Source organism: Pristiophorus japonicus, chromosome 20 (assembly GCF_044704955.1).
Source record: "Pristiophorus japonicus isolate sPriJap1 chromosome 20, sPriJap1.hap1, whole genome shotgun sequence".
Classification (NCBI taxonomy): Eukaryota; Metazoa; Chordata; class Chondrichthyes; family Pristiophoridae; genus Pristiophorus; species Pristiophorus japonicus.
This window is the reverse complement of record NC_091996.1, coordinates 90,432,631-90,457,066: the sequence shown is the minus strand read 5'-3', so window position 1 is coordinate 90,457,066 and position 24,436 is coordinate 90,432,631. Positions and strand designations below refer to the sequence as shown.

Here is a 24,436-nt window from a genome sequence, read left to right as displayed (position 1 = left end):
GAAAAACAACATTTATACAGCGAGTGGTCAGGATCTGGAACGCGCTGCCTGAGAGGGCGGTGGAGGCAGACTCAATCGTGGCTTTCAAAAGGGAATTGGATAAGTACCTGAAGGAAAAAAATTTGCAGGGCTACGGGGAAAGGGTGGGAGAGTGAGACTGGCTGAGGTGCTCTTGCAGAGAGCCGGCACGGGCGACGGGCCAAATGGCCTCCTTCTGTGCTGTAATTTTTTCAATGATTCTATGCTCTTTATAACTTAGCAGATGCTAGCTCTGGGGATTGGAACAGGAGGACGCCATTTAGCCCCTTGAGCCTGTTCCGTCATTCAATGAGCTAATGGCTGATCTGTGACCTAACTCCATCCACCCATCTTTTTCCCATATCCCTGAATACCTTTGGTTAACAAAAATCTCTCAATCTCAGATCTGGCCGAGCATGAATTGCCGTTTGTGGAAGAGCATCCCAAACTTCTACCACACTTTGTGTGTAGACATGTAGTCGCACCAAGTCGGGCATCTAACCTGCACAGCAGTTCCCGTGCTTGATGCAACAACAGAAACTTGTAATTATATAGCGCCTTTAATGTAGTAAAACATCCCACGGCGCTTCATAGGAGCGATTATCAAAACAAAAATTGACACCGAGCCACATAAGGAGATATTAGGATAGGTGACCAAAAGCTTGATCAAAGAGGTAGGTTTTAAGGAGCATCTTAAAGGTGGAGCGGTAGAGAGACGGAGTGGTTTAGGGAGGGAATTCCAGAACTTAGGACCCAGGCAGCTGAAGGCACAGCCACCAATAGAGGAGCAATGGAAATCAGAGATACACAAGAGGCCAGAATTAGAGGAGCACAGAAATCTCGAAGGCTTGCAGGAGGTTACAGAGATAGGGTGGGGCGAGGCCATGGAGGGATTTGAAAACAAGGATGAGAATTTTAAAATCAAGGCGCTGCTTAACCAGGAACCAATGTAGGTCGGCGAGCACAAGGGGTGATGGGTGAGCGGGTCTCGGTGCGAGTTAGGACACGGGGCAGCAAGCACAGGGGGTGATGGGTGAGCGGGACTCAGTGCAAGTTAGGACACGGGGGCAGCCAAGCTTTGGATGAGCTCAAGTTTATGAAGGGTGGAAGATGGGAGGCCTGCCAGGAGAGTGTTGGAAAAGTCGAGTCCAGGAGGGATTTGAAAACAAGGAGAACTTTAAAATGGAGGCATTGCTGGACCGGGAGATGCAGATGCAAGGGGGGCTGGAAATAAAACAGACCCAGGTTCCCAGCAGTAACATCCTTGACCTTGACAGATGCTAAACTCACCGAGATCTAAACGTTTTACTGCCTGACCCCATTGTAAATACCGCAAGGACCCAGCAGGATGTAACTGGGACAAGAGGACTATTTCTGGTACCTGTCACTGGCTGTGGCGCACTGTGATTTATTGCTACCACCATTTATAGCTTGCTGGAGAAAGCTTTCACTTTATAGAGGCCGTTCATGAAGAATAAGCCCGATTCATTCTCCGGATGCCAGACAAGGGTATAAAAGGATATGAAACCAAGGTAGGTCGCTGGAATGAAGTAAACTAGCAAGAAATATAAAAACAGACTCCAAGAGCTTCTATATAAAAAGGAAGAAAGTAGCTAAAGTAAACGTTGGCCCCTTAGAGGATGGGACTGAAGAATTAATAATGGGAAACAGAGAAATGGCAGAGACTTTGAACAAATATTTGGTATCGGTCTTCACGGTAGAAGACACTAAAAACATCCCAAGAATTGATAGTCAAGGAGCTATTGCGGGGGAGAAACTTAAACAATCACTATCACTAGGGATAAAGTGCTAGGCAAACTAATGGGACTAAAGGTGGACAATCCCCTGGACCTAATGGCTTATATCCTAGGGTCTTAAAAGAAGTGGCTGCAGAGATAGTGGATGCATTGGTTGTGATCTACCAAAATTCCCTGGATTCTGGAGAGGTCCCAGCGGACTGGAAAATCGCAAATGTAACACCTCTATTTAAGAAAGCAGGAAATTATAGACCAGTTAGCCTAACATCTGTCATTGGGAAAATGCTGGAATCCATCATCAAGGAAATAGTAGCTGGACATTTTGAAAATCATAATGCAGTCAAGCAGAGTCAGCATGGTTCTATGAAAGGGAAATCACGTTTGACAAATGTGCTGGAGTTCTTTGAGGATGTAACAAGCAGAGTGGATAAAGGAGAACCAGTTGATGTCGTATATTTGAATTTCCAGAAAGCATTCGATAAGGTGCCACATAAAAGGTTACTGCACAACGTAAGAGTTCACGGGGTTGGGGTAATATATTAGCATGGATAGAGGATTAGCTAACTAACAGTAAACAGAGAGTCGGGATAAATGAGTCATTTTCAGATTGGCAAACTGTAACTAGTGGGGTGCCACAGGGATCAGTGCTGGGGCCTCAACTATTTACAATTTATATTAATGACTTGGATGAAGGGACCGAGTGTAACATAGCCAAATCTGCTGATAATACAAAGATAGGTGGGAAAGCAAGTTGTGAGGATGATGCAAAGAATCTATAAAGGGATATAGACAGGCTCAATGAGTGGATAAAAATTTGGAAGATGGGACTATCATGTGGGAAAATGTGAGGTTATCCACTTTGGTAGGAAAAATAAAAAAGCAAATTATTATTTAAATGAGGAGCGATTACAAAATGCTATAGTACAGACGGACCTGGGGGTTCTTGTGCATGAAACACAAAAATATGCAGGTACAGCAAGTAATTAGGAAGGCAAATGGAATGCTGGTCTTTATTGCAAGGAGGTGGAGTATAAAAGTAGGGAAGTCCTGCTCCAATTGTACAGGGCGTTGGTAAGACCACATCTGGAGTATTGCATACAGTTTTGGTCTCCTTATTTAAAGGAAGATATACTTGCATTGGAGGCAGTTCAGAGAAGGTTCATGAGGTTGATTCCTGAGATGAAGGGGTTGTCATGAAGAAAGGTTGAGCAGATAGAAACTGTGGGCCCAAGTTTCCACACGATAAAAAACGGGCGCCCCTCCGAGCTGGGCACCCGTTTTTCGCGCCTAAAAAAAAACTCGCGATTCTGGAGCACCCTACAGCTCCTTGTCTGCCTGGCGCGGCGCCCAGGGGGGCGGAGCCTACACTCGCACCGATTTTGTAAGTGGGAGGGGGCGGGTACTATTTAAATTAGTTTTTTTCCTGCCGGCAACGCTGCACGTGCGCGTTGGAGCGTTCGCGCACACGCAGTGTGAAAAAAACATTGGCACTCAGCCATTTTTGTAGTTCTTTGTAGCTGTTTAATTTTTGAAATTTTTTTTAAATAAAAGCACATTGCCATCAGCACATCAGCACTTGCAGCCTTCTCACTGTCTCCTTCCCCACTCCCCTGCGGGAAGAACGGGCACCTCCCCCCCCCCCCCCCCACGGGAAGAACGGGCGCCTCCTCCCCCCCCTGCGGGAAGAACGGGCGCCTTCTCCCCCCCCCCGCGGGAAGAACAGGCGCCTCCTCTCTCCCCCCCCCCCCGCGGGAAGAACGGGCGCCTCCTCCCCCCCTCCGCGGGAAGAACAGGCGCCTCTTCCTCCCCCCGCGGGAAAGAACAGGCGCCTCCTCTCTCCCCGCCCCCCCCCCTCCGCGGGAAAGAACGGGTGCCTCAGGCTGACTGCAGCATTCTCCATGCCTGAAGCACTTTCACACAGGTAGGAAGATGGTTGATTTTATCTTTTCTTTGCTTATAAATGTTTATTCAGGTTGGATTTATTTGTATAATATTTGTAGAAGTATAAATAAGGATTTATTGTAGAATTTAATGACTTCCCTTCCCCCCCCTCCCCTCCTCCCCCCCCACCTCGTTCTGGACGCCTAATTTGTAACCTGCGCCTGATTTTTTAATGTGTAGAACAGGTTTTTTCAGTTCTACAAAAATCTTCACTTGCTCCATTCTAACTTAGTTTGGGGTACGTTTTCACTGTGAAAACTTTGAAATCAGGCGTCAGTGGCCGGACACACCCCCTTTTGAAGAAAAAATTCTGTTCCAAAGTAGAACTGTTCTACCTGACTAGAACTGCAGAAAAAAAAATGTGGAGAATTGCGATTTCTAAGATAGTCCGTTCTCCACCAGTTGCTCCTAAAAATCAGGCGCAAATCATGTGGAAACTTGGGCCCATAGATTGGGCCTATACGCGGCGTTTAGAAGAATGAGAGGTGATCTTATTGAAATATATAAGATTCTGAGGGGGCTTGACAGGGTAGATGCAGTGAGGATGTTTCCCCTCATGGGGGAATCTAGAACTAGAGGGCACAGTTTCAGAATAAGGGGTCGCCCATTTAACACAGAAATTAGGAGGAACTTCTTATCTCACGAGGGTCGTGAATCTTTGGAATTCTCGACCCCAGAGAGCTGTGGAGGCTGGGTCATTGAATATATTTAAGGTGGCGATAGACAGATTTTTGAATGATAAGGAAGTCAAGGGTTATGGGAAGCGGGCGGGAAAGTGGAGTTGAGGTCAGGATCAGATCTGCCATGATCTCATGGAATGGTGAAACAAGCTCGATGGGCTGAATAGCCTCTTGCTGTTGCTATGTTTCGAGATGGGCTGCCGATCAAGCGGACCACTTTGTCTTGGATGGTGTCGAACTTGTACCAATCGAGGGCTGGGCCGCTGAGCGCACTGCAGGCCCTTGGGTGGGCAGCCTCTGGACCACCAGGGACGCGATTGACCGGGCCGGCAGCCCCGGTACCCAAGACTGAGTGCCGGGGCTGCACGATGGCGGCGTGAGGGACCGCCATTGTCAGGCCAACAAGAAAGGCGGCCGCCAAATAAAGATGGCGGAGCCTGGGCGCTACCGGCTTTAAGCCCCGGTGGCGATGTCCGCCAGCTTCGACATCCGCCCAAGCCAGCCTCGTGGCCGTCAGGGGTCGCCGCGCACAGTGATGACGTCATCGACGGTTGCGCGGCTGCCCGGGGCATGCTGCTGCCGGGACAGCAGCCCCCCAAACCTCCGGAGCAATTTCCCGGGAGGCGGAAGCGCCCCCCACCCCTGGGTGAAAACACCATTGAGCACAGTTAGCGGCCCACCCCCCCCCCCCCCCAGAGGTGCTAATGGGGCTATAAAAAGAGGCAATTTTGTTCCCATTGGCAGTACAACAGCTTGCATTATACAACATGACTTAGCATGCACAAGGTGAACTCAAAAGTATTATTTTTGTCAGTCTGGCTTGTAGAACAAGAGGAAACAAGTCAAAAATAAACACAAAACCGGTCTCACAAGAAAAAGATGCCTTTCCTCAAAGGATTGCGGAAATCTGGAACTCTGTCAGTTGTGGCTTAGTGGGTAGCACTCTCACTTATGAGTCAGAAGGTTGTTGGTTCAAGTCCCACTCCAAGGACTTGAGCACGAAAATCTAGGCTGGCACTCCTAATGCCAGTACTGAGAGAGTGTGCACTGTCGGAGGTGCTGTCTTTCAGATGAGATGTTAAACCGAATCTGCTCTCTTAGGTGGACGTAAAAGATCCCAGGGCACTATTTCGAAGAAGAGCAGGGGAGTTATTCCCGGCGTCCTGGTCATTATTTGTCCCTCAATCAACATCATTAAAACAGATCATCTGGGCCTTATCACATTGCTGTTAGTGGGAGCTTGCTGTGCGCAAATGGACAGCCGCATTTCCTACAGTGGCAACACTTCAAAAGTACTTCATTGGCTGTAAAGCGCTTTGAGACATCCGGTGGTCGTGAAGGGCGCTACATAAATGCAAGTCTTTCTTTTTTCTCTCTCCAAAAAGGCTGATGAGGCCAGGGGTAAAATGAACATTTCAAAACTGAGATTGATAATTTTTGTTGGGCAAGGGTTACGGAGTCAAAGGCGGGTAGATGGTGTTGAGATACAGATCAGCCATGATCTAATTGAATGGCGGCACAGCCTCAAGGGGCTGAATGGCCTCCTCCTGTTCTTGCGTCGAGTCTTGGAGCACAGAAGTCGGCCAGCTAACTTGGCAAGATCTCCAACAGGCAAGATGGTGGAATCAAAGGGGCGTGGGGCTTGAAGATGCAGTTGGCTAGTTGGGTGAGTTGAAACTACAGAGGTTCAAGCTCGATGGGCTGAATGGCCTTTTCATGCCCGTGACTTCTTTTTTAACGTATTAATGTTCTTAATTTAACTCTTGAGTGCGTCACAAAGAAGTAAATGAATCGAGTTGCGATTATTTCAGTTAGGTTTTCATAGAAAAAGAATGTTTTCATTTGTGGGGAAGAGGATAACTAGAATCCATCAATATAAGATAGTCACCAAGAAATCCAGTAGAGAATTCAGAAGAAAATTGTTTACCCAGTGAGTGGTGAAAATGTGGAACTCGCTACCACAGGGAGTGGTTAAAGCGAATAGTATCGATGCAGGCCGGGCCATTGGAGGGAGCAGCATGCAACGGTATACCACTGCAGGGAGCAGCGTGTGCTGCTGCAGGAGGACGACGGTTACGAAGCCAGGTCGCTGATTGCAGTGCGGGCAGGCACAGCAAGAGGGGCGAAGGGGCAGCAAGAGTCCGTAGAGGGAAGTGACTGGGACCAAGGAGAGGCGTGAACCTGGGGCCCAGGAGAGGCGAGGGCCCAGGGGCAGCACGGGCCAGCTCACACTGCGATATGTGCACGCGCTCGGTCTGTGCAGCAGAGCAGGTCTCCAGTTAGTCCTGGTTAACCCTTGCCACTGGACCAAGACCTAGCTGTCAAGCCCGTGTGGTGGCTGGTGTGCAACGGCCACCACACGTTAAAAAAATCCACCCACAGGCATCTTCCACCCTTCAGGATGTAGTTCGGGATCTGGAATATTAGGTTCTTCATTGAAACACCTGGGAACTCATCCCTTTTTGGCATGGAAGCAAGTCATCCTCGACATGAGGGACTGTCTATGATGATGATGATGATGGATGCATTTAAGGGGAGGCTAGACAAGCCTATGAGGGAGAAGGGAATAGAGGGTTATGCTGATAGATTTAGATGAGGAAAGATGGGAGGAGGCTCGAGTGGAGCATAAACGCCAGTATGAACTGGTTGGGCCAAATAGCCTGTTTCTGTGCCATATCATCATCATCATAGGCAGTCGTTCGAACGAGGATGACTTGTTTCCACACCAAAAGGGGTGAGTTCACAGATGTTTCAATGAAGGACCCGATGTTCCAGTCCTGAACTCCAATTGAGGGGATGAAAGATGCCTGTGGGTGGATTTTTTTTAACGTGGAGTGGCCGTTGCACACCAGCCACAACACGGGCTTGACAGAGTTGGGTCTTGGTCCAGTGGCAAGGGTTAACCAGGACAACTGGAAACCAGCTCTGCTGCACGGACCTAGTGCGCACACATATCGCAGTGTGGGCTGGCCCGTGCTGCCCCTGGGCCCTCGGATCTTCTGGCATATCCTCATTTTAGCTGCTCTTGTTTGGACACTTTTAACCTCAGCATTCAGACCCGTGATTGGCTGAAACAAAGTGACCTTACAGGGGGAGGGAATGGAAGTTACTTCCATCTCTAATAACCGATCAAGAGACAGCAGAAAATGGGGCGAGGGGAGAGGTTCAGCATTTGCAGTAAAAATGGGATGGATCGTAATAAGTGGAAAAATAAAATTAAGAAAGACTGGAAGAAAAAGGAAGAAACATCGGGGGGAGTATAGATGAACACATGAGGGAGAAAGGAATAGAATCATAGAAACATTACGACACAGAAGGAGGCCATTCGGCCCATCGTGTCCGTGCTAGTCTATCCAGCCTAATCCCACTTTCCAGCTCTGGGTCCGTAGCCCTGTAGGTTACGGCACTTCAGGTGCACATCCAGGTACTTTTTAAATGTGATGAGGGTTTCTGCCTCTCCCACCCTTTCAGGCAGTGAGTTCCAGACCGCCACCACCCTCTGGGTGAAGAAATTCTTCCTCATCCACTCTCTAATACCTCTACCCACTACTTTAAATGGGCTACGCAGCCACTTAAAGGTACACATGCACGGAAAAAAAAAATTAGAAGACGCATTGGTGGGAGGAGGCTCACGTGGAGTATAACACCAGTGTAGAGCAGTTGGGCTGAATGGCCTGTTTCTGTGCTGTAGACTCAATGGGCTTGAAATTCGATACCGCCCGCCTTGAGGCAATGACAGTGCCAGGGCGCTATCTTTAGCGCCGGGCGATGTCTACCGCCTCAAAGTGGGATATTCAGTTGTATCGCCCCAAGAGGAGAGTGGAGCACTAAGCGAAGCGTTGCACAATCCTCTTCGGGCGCTAACGGCCCATCGCAGGGCGGTAATGCGGGAGCGCTTCGCAAGTTGAGGCGCGAGGATACCGGCATTCCGAGCGCCTAAAGAGGAGGCGAGGTCGACCGTGGGGAACCTGCAGAACAATGGAGGGGAGGCTACCAACAACCTTCCGCAGGTAACAGAGTTAAGTCATTGTGACTCTCAACACTTACCCCTTCGTTGCCCGCGATATCGCCCCGGGATCCTCTGCGCACCGCCTGCTTCTCCCTGTCGGGGGAGAGGGGCACGGGCGCGACGGCAGGCGAAAACTGTCAATTTCGGAAATGCGTCGTAAAGCGGGTGTCGCGCGCTCTTAACGTCACCAAGTGGGCGTCGCCAGAGTGCACAGCGCTAAATGACAGCGCCGCCGCTAAACCACCCGTTGGCGGCAGGCTATCACAGCGCGGCGCTCGGGCGGAAGGTGTTTAGCACCCCCTTAGCACCCCTCTCTGGCGGAAATGGATAGTGCTAACCAAATTTCTCCCCCCAATCTATTTCCAAGAAATGCAAGAGGAACTAGTTATTTAATTCAATTGCACTGTAATTGCTGCAGGGTAATAAAGGCACTCCTGACGTTTGGGTTATTGATACGGCGTTAACTGCCGCCTTACAGTGCACGGAAAACGGGTTAAGTTCGCCAGCCGAGGTAGACGGTTATGTTCCTGGACTCGTTGCCAGTCTTTGGGTTCAAATGGCAGTAATTCAATAGCTGGGTGCTGCGAGCATTTATGAACTAGTCAAGCCTTCGATGCCATGATTTACAAACTGACCCCTGACCAGAACTGCTGCCTTTCGTTTCTCGGCCAGAAACCCCACAAGAATGAACGGCCAGACATTAGTAACAAAGCACATCGATGAGAGTGTGTGCGCTGCACTTGGGGGTTAGGGCAGGTGCCAACATCTGACCAGAAATTGCAAAATGGGTGAGAACTTCCGACATCTTGCTTTGTCGCAATTTCCCCTCGGGAGTTGCGATGCTCACTGGGTACCATTCCAAAGTTATCACCAACTCTCTGGTCCCTTGACGAGGGTTTTTTTTTAAAGTAATTTATGAGATGTGTTTTATTTTAATTAATTCATGCGATGTGGGCATTGCTGCAAGGCCGACATTTATTGCCCATCCCTAATTGCCCCTTGAGAAGGTGGTGGTGAGCCGCCTTCTTGAACCGCTGTAGTCCCGTGCGGTGAAGGTACTCCCACAGTGCTGTTAGGGAGGGAGTTCCAGGATTTTGACCCAGCGACGATGAAAGAACGGATAGTTTGCCACAATCACAGTCACATAGCGCGTCATTTGATAATTTGATGAGAGCCATTTTGGTAGTGGCAGGGGCAGAAACTTGTGTGGAGGGAGGAATACAAGCACGTTTAGGCATGCTTTAGACCCACAACCCCCTCCGAGATGTCTGCGCTCCTCTAATTCTGCCCCCTTGAGCATCCCTGATTATAATCGCTCCACCATCGGTGGCTGTGCCTTCTGTTGCCTGGGCCCCAGGCTCTGGAACTCCCTGTCTAAACCTCTCTGCCTCTCTTTCCTCCTTCAAGACACTCCTCTTTGACCAAGCTTTTGGTCACATGCACTAATTTCTACTTATGTAGCTCGGTGCCAAACTGTTTTATCTCATAATACTCCTGTGAAGCGCCTTGGGACGTTTCACTACATTAAAGGCGCTATATAAATACAAGTTGTTGTTTATACAGGGAAATAATGAAGATCCTGAAGTGGCCGATACTGTGACCTATTTCCATAATCCCAGTGAATTATCTGCTAGTATCGGCGCAGTGGTATGACTCTCGTCTCTGAGACAGTAGGTCTCAAGTCCCAATCCAGACACGCGGACATAAAAATCTAGGTGGACACTCACAGTGCAGTTACTGAGGGAGCGCTACAATGTTGGAGGCGACGTTTTTCAGATGAGGCATAAAACCGAGGATCCGACTTCCCCCTCGGGTGGACGTAAAAGATCCCACAGTCACTATTCAAAGACGAGGAGGAGTTCTTCCCGGTGTCCTGGCCAATATTTATCCCTCAACAACAGGTTAAAAACAGATGATCTCTTCATTATCACATTGCTGTTTGTTGGAGCTTGCTGTGTGCAAATTGGCTGCCGCGTTTCCTACATTACAACAGTGACTACACTCCAAAAAGTACTTCATTGGCTGTAAAGCGCTTTGGGACGTCCTGAGGTTGTGAAAGGAGCCAGTCCTTTTATTATTCTGGCTCCTAACCTGGCCCAGTGAGTAACCGAAGCCATGTTAGTTTGATCATTGCGTTTTTTTAAAATTCTTTCCGGGATGTGGGCGTCGCTGCCAAGGTCAGCATTTATTACCCGTCCCTAATTGCCCCTTGAGAGGGTGGTGGCAAGGTCCGGCATTTATTGCCCATCCCTAATTGCCCCTTGAGAAGGTGGTGGTGAGCCGCCTTCTTGAACCGCTGCAGTCCGTGTGTTGAAAGTGCTCCCACAGTGCTGTTAGGGAGGGAGTTCCAGGATTTTGACCCAGCGACAATGAAGGAACGGCGATATATTTCCAAGTCGGGATGGTGTGTGACTTGAAGGGGAACGTGGAGGTGGTGGAGGTCGCGGGCTTGGGAGGTGCTGCAGAAGAAGCCTTGGCGAGTTGCTGCAGTGCATCTTGTAGATGGTGCACACTGCAGCCACAGTGCGCCGGTGGTGGAGGAAGTGAATGTTGAAGGTGGTGGGTAGTGTGCCGATCAAGCGGGCTGCTTTGTCCTCGTTTAATACAATGGTCCCTGGATGACTATTGGCAGAGGGTACTCCTGATATGAGGAAAGACTCGAAATACTGGGGCTGTTTTCATTAGAATAGATTACAGGGATAATTTAATAAGAGGCCTTTTAAAATTATGACGGTGGAGGGAAAGGTCAATAGAGATGGATTGTTTCCAATGATCTAGGGGTGTAGAACAAGGGGACATAAATTAAATGCAAGAAATTTATGACAGAGTAGGAAAGGATTTCTTCGTTTCTTTTACAAAGACAATGAAAAAGAAAGACAGACTTGCATTTGTCCAACAACCTCAGGACATCCCAAAGCGCTTGACAACCAATGAAAACTTTTTGGAGTGTAGTTACTGTTGTAATGTAGGAAACGTGGCAGCCAATTTACACACAGCAAGCCCCCACAAACAGCAATGTGATAATGACCATAAAGATGTTGATTGAGGGATAAATATTGGCCCCAAGACACCGGGGATAACTCCCCCTGCTCTTCTTCGAAATTGTGGCCTTAAAATGGTGGCCATAAAAAGACTTGGATTTATATAGCGCTTTTCACGACCACCGGACGTCTCAAAGCACTTTACAGCCAGTGAAGTACTTTTGGAGTGCAGTCACTGTTGTAATGTAGGAAACTTGGCAGCCAATTTGCGCACAGCAAGCCCCCACAAACAGCAATGTGATAATGACCAGATAATCTGTTTGTTTGTATGTTAAGATTGAGGGATAAATATTGTCCAGGGCACCGGGGATAACTCCCACTGGTCTTCTTCGAAATTGTGGCCATGGGATCTTTTACATCCATTTGAGAGAGCAGACGGGGCGCCTCGGTATAACGTCCCATCCGAAAGGCAACACCCTCTGACAGTGCAGCACTCCCTCAGCACTGCACTGGAGCGTCAGCCTAGATTCTTGCGCTGAAGTCTCTGGAGTGGGACTCGAACCCACAACCTTCTGACTCAGAGGGGAGAGAGAGTGCTACCCACTGGGGTACGGCTAACACAAGAGTGTTGTGAGGTTATGGAATGTGGGATCTAATAGTGCCACCGTTGCTACACTACCAACAGTGATGGCACTTTGAAGGTACTGTGGCTTAAAAGGAGGGGATTTAGGCACAAGATTAAATGCAAGAGATCTACGAGAGATAACTGGCGAAACCTGTATGCAAGAGAGGGTCGAGAGACTGTGGAATGCACTACCGGTAATTAAAGTAGGCCGTGTCAGCATTTAAGAACTGGTTAGATGGGTTGAAAGAAATGGGGCATAAAGGGATTTGGGAACAGGGCGGCACATGGGATTAGGATATTGCTTAAGTGGAGGATAAACCCTTATTTAAGGAGGGATATACTTGCATTGGAGGCAGTTCAGAAAAGGTTCACTAGGTTGACTCCTGAGATGAAGAGGTTGTCTTATGAAGAAAGGTTGAGTAGGTTGTGCCTATCCTCGCTGGAGTTTAGAAGAATGAGAGGTGATCTTATTGAAATGTATAAGATTCTGAGGGGGCTGGACAGGGTAGATGCAGAGAGGATGTTTCCCCTCGTGGGGGAATCTAGAACTAGGGGCATAGTTTCAGAATAAGGGGTCGCCCATTTAAAACTGAAATGAGGAGGAATTGCTTCTCTCAGAGGGTCGTGAATCTGTGGAATTCTCTGCCCCAAAGAGCTGTGGAGGCTGGGTCATTGAATATATTTAAGGTGGAGCTAGACAGACTTTTGAATGATAAGGGAGTCAAGGGTTATGGGGAGCGGGCAGGGAAGCGGAGTTGAGGCCAAGATCAGATCAGCCATGATCTTATTGAATGGTGGAGCAGGTTCGAGGGACCGAATGACCTACTCCTGCTCCTATGTCTTATGTTCTTATTTCTTATGTTCTTAAACACGGATAAACACCAACATGGACTGGCTGGGCCGACCCACCTGTTGCAGTGCTCTAATTTCGATGAAAATTCTACCATAAAAGGCTTTATAATAAAGCCAAATCACCTTCTCACCTGACATCAACACTTGCATGCTGCCTTTAAGGGCTAACATTTTTATCCCTCAGCCTAGCCCCAAGAGTGCAGAGACCAATCATAGTGCCCCAACTCGACACATAACATAAGCAAGGTGTGTTGGCTAGCTATTCGACTATGGAGTGGAGGAAGGGAAGACAGAAGTAATCAATCACAGCTGACCCGGATCTTGTCCTTGCCTAACATCTGCACACACTTTCTAGGAGGACTCGCTCGGGATCTGGATTGATCCCTGGGAGAAGAGGGTTGCTCTATGAGGAGAGATTGAATAGATTGGGCCTCTACTCTTTAGAGTTTAGAAGAATGAGAGGTGATCTCACTGAAACATGTAAGATTTTGAGGGGGATTGACAGGGTAGATGCTGAGAGGTTGTTTCCCCCTGGCTGGAGAATGTAGAACCAGAGGGCACAGTCTCAGGATAAGGGGTCGGCCATTTAGGACTGAGATGAGGAAGAATTTCTTCACTCAGAGGGTGGTGAATCTTTGGAATTCTCTACCCCAAAGTGTTGTGGATGCTAAGTCGTGGAGTATATTCAAGGCTGAGATCAATAGCTTTTTGGACCCGAGGGGAATCAAGGCAGGAAGGTAGAGTTGAGGTAGAAGATCAGCCATGATCTTATTGAATGGCGGAGCAGGCTCGAGGGGCCAAATGGCCGACTCCTAATTCTTATCTTATCAATATTGCTTGGTGGTTAAATGTTCCAATCGAAGTGGACGGCTGTCACCCGATAATCAGAAGTTGAGCTTCGAGCAAAAAGAAACTGGTGCAGAAATTGCGGTTGGAGGCTTCCCGCGGGCGGATGCCTCCGACCTAAAAAAAATCTACGTGCTTATCTGGTGGTCCGGGAGATTCGGTGACTTGCGGTCCTGGGCCTCAACTCGAAGGCCTGCGGAGAGGCCCGCGTATCCCAGGGACGCAGGCATTTCGCAAGCATCCCTGAGATCACGTGGGCCAGCCCAACCAATCAAAGTAGGGGTATTCCTGTTCATACTCGTGGTAAGTACGGAATCACCATAAGTATGAATGGGAATACCCCCAAATATACACGTACACTTAAAATAAATTTTAAAGCATCACATATTTAAAATGAATCAAAATGGAATTTAATTAATTATTTTAAACAAAATTTTCATTTTTTGAAAAATAAATTTACATGTTTTAAATGGGCTGCTCTGCCATTCATTAAGATCATGGCTGATCTTCTACTCAATTCTACTTTCAGAGGTTTTTAAATGTTTAAATCATTGGGGAAAAAAAGTTATTTTACTGTCCTTTAAAAGTCTTACGCTAATACAAGCAGGCCTTACGCCTTCTTTGATCAGCTGTGAGAATTTCACGGACATTCGCAGAAGTTGGGCAAATAGCCCAAATTATTGGAAAAAAAATTATTTTTCTGTCCTTTAAAAGTCTTACGCTGATACAAGCAGGCCTTTTATCACGTGTAAGAATTTCACTAGCATTCGCTGGGCAGAAGTTGGGCAAATAGCCCAACTCTCCGCCCACAGAGGCCCCTTTACTTAAGATTCATACGTTCGGTCAAGAGGATTCTTGACAGATCGCAAGTCCCGGGTTTTGGCGCATGCCCAATTCATGCCTGAACCCGGAACTTGCGCACCTCGTACGCGCCCGTAGGGGCGGCAAATGTTTGCGGAAAAGATATTTCACCCGGGGGAGGGTGGGGGGGGGGACAGCGGAATTCGATTCTGGCGCAACCGATGAAAAGGAGATCTGATGAAAGACCAGAACTGCCATTTCCTAATGCCCCAGAGTGATGAGCAATCGCACAAGAATTCAGAAGAAACTGTTGCGGAATTGGAAGTGCCCCAGCAATTGTTTGCGACACAATGAACCCTTCACAACAAGGGAGTCATTCAATCTTACGGCAAGGAGGCCATTAGGCACATCGCACCTGTGCCAGCTCTTTGAAAGAGCTATCTAATTACATTACATCGGATATACGGCACAGAAACAGGCCATTCGGCCCAACCAGTCCATGCCGGCGTTTATGCTCCACTCGAGCCTCCTCCCGTCTTTCCTCATCTAAATCTATCAGCATAACCCTCTATTCCCTTTTCCCCCATATGCTTGTCCAGCCTCCCCTTAAATGAATCGATACTATTCGCTTCAACCCCTCCCTGTGGCTGCGAGTTCCACATTCTCACTACTCTCTGGGTAAAGAAGTTTCTTCTGAATTCCCCATTGGATTTCTCGGTGACTATCTTATATTGATGGCCTATAGTTATGCTCTTCCCCACAAGTGGAAACACTCTCTCTGAATGCACTTTATCAAAACCTTTCATCATTTTAAAGACCTCTATTAGGTCCCCCCTCAGTCTTTTTTCAAGAGAAAAGAGACCCAGCCTGTTCATCCTTTCCTGATATGTATACCATCGCATTTCTGGTATCATCCTTGTAAATCTTTTCTGCACCCTCTCCAGGGGCTCTATATCCTTTTTATAATATGGCAACCAGAACTGTACGCAGTGCTCCAAGTGTGGTCTAACCAAGGTTCGATACAGGTTTAGCATAACTTCCCTACTTTTCAATTCGATACCTCGAGAAATAAACCCTAATGCTTGGTTTGCTTTTATTTTTAAGGCCTTAGTAACCTGCCTCGTAACTTTTAGCAAATGTTTGCGATTTGTGTATTAGTCCCACTAACCCCACCTTTCCCCATCGACCTAACTTTTCCTTTTCATGTGTATATCTGTAAGATAAAACCTTACAGATCTTACATATCCAATTCCCTTTTCAAAGTTACTACTGTATCTGCTTCCACCACCCATTCAGTCAGTGCGTTCCAGATCGTAGAACCTCGCTGCGTTAAAAAAATTCTCATCTCCCCACCGGTAATGATCTTCAATCTGTGTCATCTGGTTCCCAACCCTCCTGCCAGTGGAAACAGTTTCTTCCTAAGGATAAGGGGTAAGCCATTTAGGACCGAGATGAGGAGAAATTTCTTCACTCAGAGAATTGTGAACCTGTGGAATTCTCTACCACAGAAAGTTGTTGAGGCCAGTCCGTTAGATATATTCAAAATGGAGTTAGATGTGGCCGTTATGGCGAAAGGGATCAAGGGGTATGGAGAGAAAGCAGGAATGGGGTACTGAAGTTGCATGATCAGCCATGAGCATATTGAATGGTGGTGCAGGTTCAAAGGTGGTGCACCTATTTTCTATGTTTCTGTTTCCTATTTACGCTATCAAAACCCCTCATAATTCTGAACATCTCCAATAAATTTACCCTGCACCTTCCATGCTCTAAGAACAACAATCTCTCATTCTCTAGTCTCTCCACCTAACTGAAAAGCCCCTCATCCCAATAAAAGAGCTCGAAAGCTCGAAATGAAGCAACGAGCAGAGAATCCCTAGCCGTGGCGGAGGTGCGGCGAATGTTTGTGGTGGAGGAGCAGCGAGAGATCGTGGCGGAGGTGCGGCAAATGAGGGTACGGGGCCGAGAAGAGCCGAGGGCCCGGGGGCACACGGGCCGGCCCACACTGCCACATGTGAGCGCACTAGGTCCGTGCAGCAGAGCCGGTCTCCAGTTCCACCCCTGGAGTATCGGGTCCTCCATTGAAACATCTGCGAACTCATCTCTTTTGGTGTGGGAGCAAGTCATCCTCGTTCGCGGGACCGCCTATGATGATGATTATGATGACAAGTTGAACATTTATATTGCGGACTGGATACAGACAAGGGCCTAACTCTGGGAAAAGATTTCCACGTGACAGAAGAAAAACAAAACTGCAGCAACAAGATCAGGGGACTGCAGCAAGGCTAAAAACAGAAGATCTGGTCATCATCACGTTGTTGTTTGTGGGGGCTTGCTGTGTGCAAATTGGCTGCCGCGTTTCCCACATTACAGCAGTGACTGCACTTCAAGAATATTTCATTGGCTGTAAAGCGCTTTGGCACATCCTGAGGTTGTGAAAAGCGCGACTGAAATAAAAAAGACTTGCATTTATATAGCGCCTTTCACGACCACTGGATGTCCCAAAACGCTTTGCAGCCAATTAAGTACTTTTGGAAATGTAGTAATGTAGGAAACGCGGCAGCTAATTTGTGTACGGCAATCTCCCACAAACCGCAATGTGATAATGATCTCATAATCAGTTTTAGTGATGTTGGTTGAGGGATAAATATTGTCCAGGACACTGGGGAAATCCTCTCTGCTCTTCTTCGAACTAGTGCCATGGGATCTTTTACGTCCACCTGAGAGCACCTCTGACACAGCAGCACTCCCGCGGCACTGCACTGGGAGTGTCGGCCTAAATTTTTGTGCTCTAGTTTCTGGAGTGGAACCTGAGCCAAGGACCTTCTGACTCAGAGATGAGGGTGCTACCAACTGAGGCACAGCATGAAATGAGAATACTTTCATTATCAGGTTCCCTTTCTTTCTAAGAGGATGGACAAGCTAACTAAGCAACTGAAACAGAAGAATCTTCGATCTGAACTAAAAATAAAGGTTATGGAAAATAGTTTCACAGTCAAATTAATTGTATTACAAAAATAAATTCATTGATTCTATTAAATTGAAGGGAAAAAGATGAAGTGAAGGAACATCTAGTCACTGTCTCTCGGAGATAATGAGGCCAACATCAACTGACTCAACATGAGTGTCTCACCTCCCGACTCCCCAAAGCCTTTCCACCATATACAAGGCACAAGTCAGGAGTGTGATGGAATACTCTCCACTTGCCTGGATGGGTGCAGCTCCAACAACACTCGTGAAGCTCAACACTATCCAGGACAAAGCAGCCCGATTGATCGGCACGCTACCCAACACCTTCAACATTCACTCCCTCCACCATCGGCGCCCCCTGGATGCAGTGTGTACCATCTACAAATTGCACTGCAGCAACTCGCCAAGGCTTCTTCGGCAGCACCTCCAAAACCCGCGACCTCTACCGCCTAGAAGGACAAGGGCAGCAGGCGCATGGGAACACCACCACCTCCACGTTCCCCTCCCAGTCACACACCATCCCGACTTGGAAATATATCGGCCGTTCCTGCGTGGTCGCTGGGTCACAATCCTGGAACTCCCTCCCTCACCACACGGACTGCAGCAGTTCAAGAAGGCGGCTCACCACCATCTTCTCAAGGGCCAATTAGGGATGGGCAATAAATGCTGGCCTTGCCAACGACGTCCAGATCCCGAAAATAATTTTTTAAAACACGAGCTAAGGATCAAATGTACACGGCCTGGTGCCACAGACAGTGCGGTTACTCACTAGGTCGGTACAGAAGTCAGTATAATAGAAAGGACATTCTCCTTTCACAACCTCAGGACGTCGAAAAGCGTTTTTCAGCCAATGAAGTACTTTTTTAAAAAAAGTGCAGTCACTGATGTAATGTAGGAAACGCAGGAGTTAATTTGCACACAGCAAGCTCCCAGAAACAGCAATGTGATAATGAGCAGATCAATTGTTTTTACCCATTGCTGAGGGATAAATATTGCCCAGGAGAACTCCACCTGCTCTTCTTCGAATAGTGGCCATGGGATCGTTCACGTCCACCCGAGGGGGAAGACGGTGCCTCGATTTAACGCCTCATCTGAAAAATGTAATCTCCAACACTGCAGCGCACCCTCAGTAACTGCACTGAGAGAGTCAGCCCAGATTTTTGTGCTCACGTGTCTGTCTGGATTGGGACTCAAACCCTCGACCTTCTGGCTCAGAGACGAGAGTGATACCATTGAGCCGATAATTTCCTCCAACTAAATATTGGACAGACCTAAGCCACTGTCGTCAATCCCCACCACAAACTCCGCTCCTAACCACGACTCCATCCCACTCCCTTGCAACTGTGAGATGGAACCAGACTGTTTCGCAACCTTGGTGTCATATTTGACCCGGAGATGTGCTTCTGACCATATATTTACACCATTACTAAGACCATCTCCGCAACATCACCTGACTTAATATGCACTTGAAGTGCCGTAGCCGACCAAGAGCTGGAAAGATGGTTCTTTTTCAGCCGGCACGGACACGATGGGCCAAAATGGCTTTCTTCTGCGCCGTACATTTCTATGATTCTATGTCATGTATAATTACAATAGTTTATTGGGAAAAACCACACCTTTTTTTTTTAAGACAAACCCTTTAGATGATGGGGTGGGAAAAGGCTTGTGTTATGACGAAACTGTATAAAACACTGGTTCGGCCCCAGCTGGAGTATTGTGTCCAATTCTGGGCACCGCACTTTAGGAAGGATGTGAAGACCTTAGAGAGGGTGCGGAGGAGATTTACGAGAATGGTTCCAGGGATGAGGGACTTCGGTTACGTGGATAGATTGGAGAAGCTGGGGTTGTTCTCCTTGGAGCAGAGAAGGTTGACAGGAGATTTGATCGAGGTGTTCAAAATCATGAGGGGTCGGGATAGAGTGGATAGAAGAGACTGTTCCCATTGGCGGAAGGGTGGAGAACCAGAGGACACAGATTTAAGGTGATTGGCAGAAGAACCAAAGGCAACATGAGGAAAGGCTTTTTTACGCAGCGAGTGGTTAGGATCTGGAATGCACTGCCCGAGAGGGTGGTGGAGGCAGACTCAATCACTCCTTTCAAAAGGGAGTTGGATAAGTACCGGAAGGAAAAAAAATTGCAAGGCTACGGGGAAAGGGCAAGGGGTGAGTGGGACTGGCTGAGGTGCTCTTCCAGAAAGCCGACACGGGCTCGACGGGCCGAATGGCCTCTTTCTGTGCTGTAACCGTTCTGTGATTCTAATTGGTAGAAGGATCTGAGGGGAGTTAAAGAGAATTTTTGTTCACCCAGAGGGCGGTGGGAGGTCTGGAACTCACTGAAAGGGTGGTAGAGGCAGAAACAGGGCTAAGGACCAAGTGCCGGAAAGTGGGATTAGGCTGGATGGCTCTTTATTTCGAATGGCACGGACACAATGATGCGAATGGCCTCCTTCTGTGGCGTAAATTTCTATGATGCTACGTCCTGTATCATTACAATAGTTTAGAGGGTAAAGACAAACCCCTTCGATGATGAAGAGGGGTGGCAGCTGTGGCTCAGTGGGCAGCGCACTCACCAAGTCAGAAGGTTGTGGGTTCAAGCCCCGCTCCAGGGACTTGAGCACATAAATCTAGGCTGACACTCCCAGTGCAGTGGTGAGGGAGTGCCATACTGTCGGAGGTGCCGTCTTTCGGATGAGATGTTAAACCGAGGCCTCCTTCTGCTCTCTCAGGTGGATGTAAAAGATCTCATGGCCACTATTTCGAAGAGCAAGAGAGTGATCCCGCTGTCCTGGGGCCAATATTTATCCCTCAATCAACACAACAACAAAAAATAGATCATCATATTGCTGTTTGTGGAAGCTTGCTGTGCGCAGGTTGGCTGCCGCGTTTCCCACATTACAACGGCGACTACACTCCAAAACTACTTCATTGGGATGTCCAGTGGGCGTGGTAGACATAAGAACATAAGAATTAGGAACAGGAATAGGCCATCTAGCCCCTCGAGCCTGCTCCGCCATTCAACAAGATCATGGCTGATCTGGCCGTGGACTCAGCTCCACTTACCCGCCCGCTCCCCGTAACCCTTAATTCCCTTATTGGTTAAAAATCTATCTATCTGTGACTTGAATACATTCAATGAGCTAGCCTCAACTGCTTCCTTGGGCAGAGAATTCCACAGATTCACAACCCTCTGGGAGAAGAAATTCCTTCTCAACTCGGTTTTAAATTGGCTCCCCCGTATTTTGAGGCTGTGCCCCCTAGTTCTAGTCTCTCCGACCAGTGGAAACAACCTCTCTGCCTCTATCTTGTCTATCCCTTTCATTATTTTAAATGTTTCTATAAGCTCACCCCTCATCCTTCTGAACTCCAACAAGTAAAGACCCAGTCTACTCAATCTATCATCATAAGGTAACCCCCTCATCTCCGGAATCAGCCGAGTGAATCGTCTCTGTACCCACTCCAAAGCTAGTATATCCTTCCTTAAGTAAGGGGACCAAAACTGCACGCAGTACTCCAGGTGCGGCCTCACCAATACCCTGTACAGTTACAGCAGGACCTCCCTGCTTTTGTACTCCATCCCTCTCACAATGAAGGCCAACATTCCATTCGCCTTCCTGATTACCTGCTGCACCTGCAAACTAACTTTTTGGGAACCATCCTCTGCTAACTGCAATCTTTAATGTGGGTGTGGCCAACATCTCCACTGCAACTAATCCCAGCCTTGACAAGAGTTCATGCACAAGGACATCCCAGGTCCCTCTGCACCTCGCTATATACAGACCGGACCTCTCTGGTCAGAGATTCCCTGGTCCGGAAACATCCGTGGTTCGGCTTCGGCACCGGTTCACCGCGCTTCCTGGCTCTCAGTGATCAGTGCGCAACCGCCGCTTTGCGTGGGTAGCGTCCCGGTTTTTCCGCCGCTTACCCGCTCTCGGTGTGAACTTCTGCGGAGAGAGCGTGCAAGGCCCGAGCTTTGGTGCCGGAGGCGTTCAGGAGCCCCGGGCGCTGTCTGCAGGTACCGCTACGCCTCGGCTCGGCGTGACCTCCCGTGGTTCGTAAAACTGGCACCGGCCAGTCAGGTCCCGAGGGTGCCGGACCAGAGGTCCAGCCTATAAATGCCAAGTCTTTCTTTCTACATTACTAACAGTGACTACACTCCAAAAAGTACTTCATTGGCTGTAGAAGCGCTTTGGGGCGTTTGGGTGAGCGTGACAGGCGCTATAGCAATGCCAAGATTTGGCAGCCAGATTGGGCCCAATGTCCTGATGAGGCGTGTGCCGCCCACAGCCACCGGGGATTGGTCGCTGGCTGCACCGAATGCCCGCTTCCAATTGGTGGAGCCGCCTGGCAATCAAAACCGGCAGCACTGAAAAGGGAGGCACTCACTGACTGCCCCCCCCCTCCCCACAAACTAGATTGCAAAGATGTGACTAATGCATAAAAAGGCACCGGCTGCAAGAGGGAAAGTGCAATAATTTCCGGGGGAAGGGAATGCATTTGAGGCGAGTGACAGAAAGAAAGAAAGAGAGAGCGGGCGGGTGAGGTCGCGCGCCTTTACCTGGGGCTCAGGTGAGCGGCAAAAGGCGGAAAGCCGCGCGGCGGCTCTTCTCGCCGACATTATTCATCAGCGGCTCGCCTATCCTTTCTCTTCCCCCACGCTACCAGGTTTAAAGTGTGGAATCGCCTTACCATGTCGGTGGTTTGCTAGCTGCGGGTCTGTTTCTATCCCTTCCTCCAGCGCTGGTGTCCGCCAAACTTGCCGTCACTCCGCCATCGTCCGTCTCTCTCTCTCTCTCTCTCGCTCACAGTGGGTGATCTGCGCACGCGTCATATCCCTCGAGGGAGGGAGGGGGGGGGGGGGGGGTGGGCTTCGGCTCTTTCCGGCCACGCTCGGCTCTTTCCGGCCGCGCTCGGCACTTTCCGAGCCGGCGGCCGCCTCGGGAGGTGCGAGCCGAGCTTACGTCACACACACACACACACACACGCCACACACCTCGCCCCACACGGCTTCGTGTCTTTCCGGCCGCGCTCGGCTCTTTCCGACCAACTCAACCGCGAGCCGAGAGAGCGCGCCCAGGTGGCTCCTGTGCCTCGGTTGCCCTGGCAACGCAGGTGAGCAGGCCTGAGATGGAGTTAGAAGTTTACAGCACAGAAACAGCACTTCAAGTGCACATCCAGGTACTTTTTTAAATGTGGTGAGGGTTTCTGCCATGAACTCATTGAATGGCGGTGCAGGCTCGAAGGGCCAAATGGCCTACTCCTGCACCTATTTTCTTTGTTTCTGCCTCTACCACCCTTTCAGGCAGTGAGTTCCAGACCCCCACCATCCTCTGGGTGAAGAAATTTCCCCTCTAAACCTCCCCGCAATTACTTTAAATCTATACCCCCTGGTTGTTGACCCCTCTGCCAAGGGAAACAGGTCATTTCTATTCAGGCCTCTCACTGGGGTACAGGTCCCACACACACTGACTCTCACTGGGGTATGGGTCCCACACACACTGACTCTCACTGGGGTATGGGTCCCACACACACTGACTCTCACTGGGGTATGGCTCCCACACACACTGACTCTCACTGGGGTACGGGTCCCACACGCACTGACTCTCACTGGGGAATGGCTCCTACAGGCATTGACTCTCACTGGGGTACGGGTTGCCCTGGCACTGACTCTCACTGGGTACGGGTTCCCCTGGCAATGACTCTGGGCCATGGTTCACCTGGTATGACTCTTACATGTTGATCTAATTGAGGTGGTTAAGATGGTTAAAGCATTTACATAGAAACATAGAAAATAGGTGCAGGAGCAGGCCATTCAGCCCTTCTAGCCTGCACCGCCATTCAATGAGTTCATGGCTGAACATGCAACTTCAGTACCCCCTTCCTGCTTTCACGCCATACCCCTTGATCCCCCGAGTTGTAAGGACTTCATCGAACTCCCTTTTGAATATATTTAGTGAATTGGCCTCAACTACTTTCTGTGGTAGAGAATTCCACAGGTTCACCACTCTCTGGGTGAAGAAGTTTCTCCTTTTCTCGGTCCTAAATGGCTTACCCCTTATCCTTAGACTGTGACCTCTGGTTCTGGACTTCCCCAACATTGGGAACATTCTTCCTGCATCCAACCTGTCCAAACCCGTCAGAATTTTAAACGTTTCTATGAGGTCCCCTCTCACTCTTCTGAACTCCAGTGAATACAAGCCCAGTTGATCCAGTCTTTCTTGATAGGTCAGTCCCACCATCCCGGGAATCAGTCTGGTGAATCTTCGCTGCACTCCCTCAATAGCAAGAATGTCCTTCCTCAAGTTAGGAGACCAAAACTGTACACAATACTCCAGGTGTGGCCTCACCAAGGCCCTGTACAACTGTAGCAACACCTCCCTGCCCCTGTACTCAAATCCCCTCGCTATGAAGGCCAACATGCCATTTGCTTTCTTAACCGCCTGCTGTACCTGCATGCCAACCTTCAATGACTGATGTACCATGACACCCAGGTCTCGTTGCACCTTCCCTTTTCCTAATCTGTCACCATTCAGATAATAATCTGTCTCTCTGTTTTTACCACCAAAGTGGATAACCTCACATTTACCTACATTATACTTCATCTGCCACGCATTTGCCCACTCACCTAACCTATCCAAGTCACTCTGCAGCCTCATAGCATCCTCCTCGCAGCTCACACTGCCACCCAACTTAGTGTCATCCGCAAATTTGAGATACTACATTTAATCCCCTCGTCTAAATCATTAATGTACAATGTAAACAACTGGGGCCCCAGCACAGAACCCTGCGGTACCCCACTAGTCACTGCCTGCCATTCCGAAAAGTACCCATTTACTCCTACTCTTTGCTTCCTGTCTGACAACCAGTTCTCAATCCACGTCAGCACACTACCCCCAATCCCATGTGCTCTAACTTTGCACATTAATCTCCTGTGTGGGACCTTGTCGAAAGCCTTCTGAAAGT

General features: G+C 48.8%; 1 protein-coding gene across 1 annotated transcript in view; it reads right to left on the bottom strand.

The window, feature by feature from the left end:
- Window positions 1–22,284, bottom strand: part of ap1s1 (adaptor related protein complex 1 subunit sigma 1) — a 68,242-nt gene extending 45,958 nt beyond the window's left edge. The window contains exon 1 of the mRNA XM_070863142.1: window positions 22,163–22,284. Within this exon, the coding sequence (XP_070719243.1) occupies window positions 22,163–22,165 (3 nt within the window). The 5' untranslated portion in view covers window positions 22,166–22,284. The remainder of the gene's footprint in view (window positions 1–22,162) is intronic.
- Window positions 22,285–24,436: the final 2,152 nt, after the last annotated feature.